This window comes from Muscardinus avellanarius, assembly GCF_963383645.1.
Source record: "Muscardinus avellanarius genome assembly, chromosome: 1".
Lineage (NCBI taxonomy): Eukaryota > Metazoa > Chordata > Mammalia > Rodentia > Gliridae > Muscardinus > Muscardinus avellanarius.
The window spans coordinates 168,816,406-168,824,192 of NC_137786.1; the positions used below are offsets into that span (position 1 = coordinate 168,816,406).

The following is a 7,787-nucleotide window of genomic DNA, read 5'->3' on the forward strand; positions in this document are numbered from 1 at the left end:
CTGAGCTGGCCTTGGTGACTTGCTTGACAACAATGTAACCATCCATATGTAACCAACCATACAACCATATGCAACATTAATGTAACCATAGGATATAGTGAAAGTGGTGTTCTAGGATTCCAGGGCCTGGCAAATGCAGAATAGTCCTTTCCAGCAGCCTCTGAGATTTTTGAGGTTACATTTAAAAGTCCAAATACTTAAATCAGCATGCTGAAGAGGCCAGCGTGTGTAGGCTCAGGTGCAGTCCTATGATACCCTTTTGCATCCTCCAAGCTGGCCATTGTCAATGTTGCATGGACCAGAAGGATCATCTAACCAGCTGTGCCCAAATTACTAATCTCTAATATTTTAAAATATGGAAAAATAGTGTTGTTTTGAGCTGCTAAGTTTTGGAGTAATTTGTTACATTAATTGGAGATAACCAGAAAAAATACCTACTATTTTTAGGTAGAAACCAAGGTCTAAAGTTATTAGAATATGGTTTTGCAGGGGTAAACAATGAGAAGGAAAACAAGGGACACATTTTTTTTGGGGGGGGTGTACAATTTGTAAGGTGACACTGTATTATGAGAGTAATACTTTATAAATCATGTGAGGAATTAATTTATTTTCTTTATTTGATATTTCAAAACTGGTGAGTGACAGGAAATTGGTTTGTGAAGAAAGAGAGAAAAAGATGCATAATTATTCTTTTCATTATGAATGTGCATTCCTGACATCTCTGAGGACTAAGATTGTCCTGCAGGGACCATGATTAAAGTTACAAAGAGGAAAACAAAATGAGTAAGTCGGCTTTTGATCCTGCTGCTATATTTACCCACAAAAAGGAGGCAGCTCTCAGGTGGGCTTTTGTCTAAGTAATGTCCTGAAATCCAAGTGTAAAAGAACAATATGAAATCTCAATTCTCCCAAACGGTTTGGGGCGAGTTCAACCCCTGAGCCCCTGGGGGGCTTGGTTCCCAAGGAGACTAATCCCACTTGCTCAGCATTAGGCATCACTGGGAGGAAAGAGCTCTAGTTTGGAGTTCTGCAGAGCCCCCAGCGCAGGCTGCAGACGGTCCCTGGGCTCTATAGGAAGTGAAATGTATTGATGTCAGAGCCACTCAAGTGAACATGCCCGCTCAGGGGGAGGAGGAGGGGCCGGTGGGCCTGGCAGGAGCTGGCCACTGACAGGACTGAAACCAATTTCATCCCAGATGGAGCTCTTTCCCAAAGGAAAGGAGATCAAGAGGAAAAAGGAACTGAGCCTACGAGGCAGAGTATACACGGACAATTCCATTGGCTAACAGAAGCTCTAGGGCTTTATTTTGGTCTCAGGTATATCATTATTTCAGTTTCAAGCAGAAGCTGTTCTTTGGTGCCTTAGTGACTACATTTCCCCACAAATTCTATCGCTTTCGTTTTCTTTTCTTTCTTTTTTTTTTTTGTTGTGGTACTGGGACCCCTGGAAACCCTTCTCTGGGCTGCACTCCCAGACCTATTTTATATTTTTTTTATTTGGAAACAGGCTCTCTTAAGCCAGCGAGGCTGGCTTCGAACCAGCACAATCCTCCTGTCTCCGCCTCCCAAGCACAGGGATTACAAGCGTGCGCCACCACGCCCGGCTATCGCTTTCCTTTAGCCGTGACTCCTTCTAGGGCGTCCTCTCTGGCAGACGTGTGGCTTAGTTGTATATCTGCTTGACACACTCACATGCATCATTTAAGTCTTAGGTCAAAGGCCACCCATCTATGTGAATGCCATAACTTCTTTGGGCAGACTCAAAGGTCCTTTTATTCTATCAACTATGGTGCTTTTAATTTACTTCCATTGAGACATTACACTAAAATAGCCTGTTTGCATGTCTTGTCTTTCCACCAGAAGAATAGAAATCAGTTTCTTTCTCTCTGTGTCTCTAGTTACTGGCACAGTGCTGAGAACCCTGTGGGTATCAACATCTTTCTGTTGAATGAATAAGTGGCTAGATGGATATTTATGTGTAAGGATCAATTTTGTGAGACAGGCTAAGCCATACATATCATATTTTTGTAAAAAGAGCTTTATGGTTGACAGAGGACTTTTCATTTTTGTTATCTTATTGATTTTCTATCAAATAGTCTTACATTATTATTCTCATTTGATTAGATGGGAACATTGAAGTCTAGAGGGTGAATTTTCTATTATTGGATAATAAAGGCAAGATTAGCCATCAGTCTCTGGCTATAGGTTCATCATTTCCTTCACTATATTTATTACAACGTCTTTTTTTAAGGTATAAAAACCTATAAGCATGGCAGCTCTCTTGCATTTGAAAATAGGTACTCACTCTGTTGAGGGGGGAAGGACAAATGATGCTGATTTATAGTGTGATAGGCTGGTAAAAAGTCAAGAGCATAGACATTTGTTGGTGCTTTCAGACGCCCCGTCTCACAGGTACCTAGAGGAGCTGAGATAATCTCTGGTGTACACATGAGAAAGGTAAGAGTTGGGGGTATGATCTGCTTGTTATGTCATGTAACTTTTCACAAAAACCCAGAGAACAATTACGACCACTCCCATTTTTCAGATGAAAATTTTCAGCCTTAGGAAATGAGCTGACCTGTCCAAGGACACTCACGGAGCAACAGGCAGGACCAGAACTCTAGCAGAACTCTAGCAAACTGCAAATCAACTTTGATGCTTAAAAGTCCAACGGTCTGGAAATGAAAAACTCGCGCATGAATCTTTTCACATTACATTTGATTTGAATATGATTGTGTTAGAATTTAGGTAACTCTCAGAGGATTAAGAGATTGTTTTCAGATTAAAGATGTCAGTGTAGAGTCCTGTGCAGTCAGCTTCTTGTACTTTGGGCTAAACTCTGGGCCATCTTGGCCATCTGAGAGAGAGAGAGAGAGAGAGAGAGAGAGAGAGAGAGAGAGAGAGAGAGAGAGAGAGAGAGACAGACTGTACCTCCCCCAGGCAGATTCTGCACCTACGCTATAATAACTTATGCACAGCATGCTTTACCATGTGCACTGTGTTTTCATGTATGTGATCTCCTTCAGTCTTCATGGATACCTTTTGACAAATAAGACATATAAGGGAATATGGTCACTTTTTGTGTATATTTCATAGAGGTAAGGATGAATACTCACCAAGGTTGTGGGACAGCCAACAAATAAAGTTCTGTACGGGGTATTAACCTTACATATCATAAGTGCCCTGTGAGGTGGGCTATCTTACCTGCACTTAACTAGAGGAAGCTCAGCAAAACATGGTTGGCTGGTTTGTCCAAAGCCATGTACTCAGCAGAGAAAGGATTTCAACTAAGCCAGATCCCAAGTCTTTTCTTTATCACCATCCACACTCTAGCATATTGTCCATTTTCTCTCTTCCAAGAGGCATGTCCGGTGGAAGCGGCCCTAATGTCAAGGCGATCCTCAGTAAGTTCCAGAAGGACAGCACAATCAACACGACAGGCAGGCAAGAAGTTCCAGTTCGCCTTTTGTCCTAACATGCTGAGAGTTTTGCACACACCCGGCCTCTCCCTGAGGCATGGGCTGGCTCAGTGAGAATGATCCCCCCCCCCCCCAAGCTGTCTTTTTACTAATAGAAGACGACCATGCGCTGCCCACAGTTTACGATATTCCAGTTACGTGTGTGTGTGTGTGTGTGTGTGTGTGTGTGTGTGTTGGGGGAACTCTGGTTAGATCTTAGGACCCGGGCTAGAGCTCAAAGAGATGCTAGTTTCCTTCCCTGATGAGAAAAGCTAGGCTGAGAGAGAACCAATCTCCGCCAGGGCTTGGGAATCACTTTGTAATCAGACTGGACTGGATGTGGCCTTGGCCGACTCAGACCTGGTGCCATTTCCTCCTTTGTTGAAGGGTGACACGAGTAATTAACCCGCTGTTGTTCAAGGATTAAATGAGATAATGTATGGGCCCTGCCTGGCGCAAGCAAGCACCCAATGGCTGGTGGCCATTGTTACTCGCGCTGAGACAGAAACTTGCATCTCTGGACCACTGCCTTCCCTGCCCGGGGACAGTGTCCCGCTGGAGTCTGAAAACAGTCCATCTCCCCCTCTCCCCGACGGTGAAAGCCAGCCCAAAGAAACGCCCCGGGGCAAGGGGAAAGGAAGGGGTTAAAGCTTGAGAAAGCCCAGAAAACTGGAAAAGGGAGGACCCCCCCCTCCGCGCCCCACCCAGCGGGGCCGAGTAAGCCCCTCCCCTCGGCCACCGGGGCGGTCGCGGGCGCTCCCTCCCTCCGCCTGGCGCTTACAAGATCTAATGAGCTCCCCCGGGAGGCTGAGCCGCGAGCGGGGCCGGGAGCGCGGAGCCGGAGCCGGGGCCGGGGCCGGCCGGGGGCGCCGGGGGCCGCGGCGATGGCGGTGCAGGCGGCGCTGCTCAGCACGCACCCCTTCGTGCCCTTCGGCTTCGGGGGCCCCGCGGACGCGCTGGGCAGCGCCTTCGGAGCGCTGGACAAGGGCTGCTGCTTCGAGGACGAGGAGCCGGGGGCGCCGGCGGGCGCGCTGCTGTCGGGGGCCGAGGGCGGGGACGTGCGCGAAGCCACCCGCGACCTCCTGAGCTTCATGGACTCGGCGTCCAGCAACATCAAGCTGGCGCTGGACAAGCCGGGCAAGTCCAAGCGCAAGGTGAACCACCGCAAGTACCTGCAGAAGCAGATCAAGCGCTGCAGCGGCCTCATGGGCGCCGCGCCCCCCGGCCCGCCGTCCCCCAGCGCGCGGCCCCCCGCCGCCCCCGGGGCCCCGGGCGGGAGCCTGGCGGCCGCCCCCGGCAAGGCGGCGCCCCGGCGGGAGGCGCAGGCCAGCCTGCAGAGCCGGAGCCTGGCCGCGCTCTTCGGCTCGCTGCGCGCGGGGCCGGGGGGCGCGGGCCGGGCGGGGGCGGCGCCGGCCGGGCCGGGCGGGGAGGGCGCGGCCGCGGCGCCCGGGGCGCGCAAGGTCCCGCTGCGGGCGCGCAACCTGCCGCCGTCCTTCTTCACCGAGCCGACCCGCGGCGGCCCGTCGGGGCCCGGCGTGAGCCTGGGCGAGCTGGAGAAGGGGCCCGAGGCCGCGGAGCTCCTGGAGCTGCTGGGGCCCGACTACGGCGCCGGCCCCGAGGCGGGCGCGCTGCTGGCCGCCGAGCCGCTCGACGCCTTCCCCGCGGGGCCCGGCGCCCTGCGCGCGCCCCTGGAGCTGGAGCCCGGCCTCTTCGAGCCGCCGCCCGCCATGGTGGGGAGCCTGCTCTACCCCGAGCCCTGGAGCGCCCCGAGCTGCGCCCCGGCCAAGAAGCTGCCGCTCGCTGCCGCCCGCGGCGGAGGCTTGACCTTGACCGAGCCCTTGCGCCCCCTGTACCCCGCCGCCGCCGCGGACTCTCCGGGCGGGGAGGACGCGCCCGGCCCCTTGGCCGCCTTCGCCCCCTTCTTCCAGGACTGCGCCCTGCCGCCGCCCCCGCCGCCCCCGGCCTCCTACGACTACGGCGCGGGCTACGGCCGCACCGCCTACCCCGGCCTGTGGAGACCCGACGGGGGCTGGGAAGGGGCGCCGGGGGAGGAGGGGGCGCGCCGGGACTGACTCGGGCACCCTTCCCTCGCGCTAGAGACTGCGGTGGGGACTGTCCTTCTCCGGATCGCTACGCAGCCCGGACAGCGGTGGGAAAACGCACGTGGAGACGGAACGGGATTTTAAAAATCAGTTAATAAAAAGAAACTTCAGAAAAAGAGATGAAGAGGAGTTGGGGATTGTTTTACTCACAGCCTCAATGGTTTTTTTTTTTTTTTTTTTTTTTTTTTTTTTTTAAGCCGTCAGTAGGTTCTTACTGGACCAGATGACCCTCTTTCCCTTCCCTCGAACAAGCCCAACCAACCAAACAAGCAGAAAGACAGGTTTGGGGGAACAGCGGGGTGGGACTGGCAGAAGGTGCAAGGGGTGGCTTCTGTAGCCAGCTGTTCCTTTTCCAAAGTTTCAACAAAGGTCAGAGTATTTAGTGTAATTACCCCCTCTAAACAGTGCCTGGTCCCACCCCTTGAGTAGTATATGAATTAAAGCCTATACTGAAAAGAATGGAGTGGAGATGTTATTGATTTTGAGTGTTTTCTTAGAGGACAGCTCTGTCAGTCATGCTCAGGGCGAGTGTTGCTGAAGACAGGAGGTGGTCAGCTGCCGACCCCCCCCCCCTTGTGTGTCTCTCTTGGCTGCCACTCTATTTTTTTCTATTTCCTTTCTTCTTGCATCTCTTTCTGATCTTCTCTGTACCTTTGCGAACTTTTTTCTTTCTCTTTCTTTCTTTCTTTCTTTCTTTCTTTCTTTCTCTTGCCTTTAATTGCTCTCTCATTTATTTTCTGTTCTCTCTCTCTCTCTCTCTCTCTCTCAGATGGGAGAGAAATTTGGCAAACCTCTGGTTCATTTCTCTTTTTTCCTCTTTCTGTTTTCCAACCATTTGGGTAGGTATGACAAGGAAGTTGTAGTCTCTTGCATCCCAGCTTCCTTCTCTGAGGTGGTGGTGATGACAATATCCCACACTTCTCACTTCTTCCCACCTCGTTGGGTAGCTCAGTGGAATGCATAGTGCCTGAGCTTGCTGTGGTGCTTGATTAGTTTTGCACGCATGCACATGCACACACACACACACACACACACACACACACAGCTTCTACACACACAAGTGACTAGGATGGCAGTCCTCATGCTCTTTTGGACCATCTACATGCCCCAGGACTTCCTTTCCTCACAGGCTGTTTGCCTCTTTGCCATCCCTCCTCCTGGTCCACCCCTACATCCCTTCTCTCGGCCTCTCCCATCTGTTCTTCACTCCTTATGCCCATACTTTCCCTCCCCATGATAAAAAATTGTAAAAACAAGAAGTTTCCAAAGGAATCTCTCTATCCTCTTGAATAGCGAGTTGATGCATGAGATCGGACAAGGGCTTGAAGGGAAATTCTGATTTGTCGTTGGAGAGAGACTTGGGGAGACAGCATTGAATGTGACAGGACACACTGGCACCATCAATATGGTTAAGGTGCAGAAGAGGAAAGACTGGGTGGGAGATGAGTGGCTAGAGGGAAAAGATGAGGTACCTCAGAACAGACTTATAGGCAGAAAATGCAAGAGACCAACAGCCAGAAAAGATGAGGAGGTGTAATGATTGATGGTGTTGCAAAGGAGAACTGCTTATTTTCAAGGCAGCCAAGATACATTGTAATAAAGTCTAGATGTGAGACCAGTGTTGCTGCTGTAGATTTTAAAATCCAGGCCAATGTTTGCACAACTCAGAAGTACTGTGATATTTTCAGAAAGGAATGAATGAAAAACAAAACAAATAGGTATCAAGCAATGGTAAGTACAATTTTAAATGCTATTGCTAATCCACCTTTTTTTAAAGAATAAAACTTTTTTAAAGAAAGCACCAAGGAATGTATTACTATAGGTAATAACAAAAAGTATATTCAGATTTTCAGAAAATCAGGTCAAAGAATTTCCTTTAATGTGGTGAAAAGTGGATAATTCCAATGTGCTCACAGAATATTACTTAATAGTCACTTAATTTGTTTGAATTGTTTTATGATGAGTACAATCCAGGCTAGAATTTCACTATAGGAAGAGATTAATAACCCTGTGACTCTTATTACTGTGAAAGTTCTGTTGTAACATTTCTTAATTCTCCTTTCTTGTATAGCTTAGTAAAATAAGAAAATTTTCTCTCAGCACCTTGCTTGCCAGGACTTTCATTAACAATAATACCCAAACTGGGAGTCTCTCTGTGTTCCAGGTATTGTGCTAAGCACCAACTCACTGACCCTCTTCCCAATCCCATGAGATAGGCATTATTATT

At 49.8% G+C, this 7,787-nt stretch overlaps 1 protein-coding gene across 1 annotated transcript; it reads left to right on the forward strand.

The window, feature by feature from the left end:
• Nucleotides 1–4,342: 4,342 nt before the first annotated feature.
• Nucleotides 4,343–5,530, forward strand: FAM181B (family with sequence similarity 181 member B; the record flags this gene model as incomplete). Its single annotated transcript, XM_080717104.1, has 1 exon — nucleotides 4,343–5,530. One exon carries the CDS (start codon nucleotides 4,343–4,345, stop codon nucleotides 5,528–5,530), a length of 1,188 nt encoding a protein of 395 aa, XP_080573230.1.
• Between the last annotated feature and the right edge of the window lie 2,257 nt (nucleotides 5,531–7,787).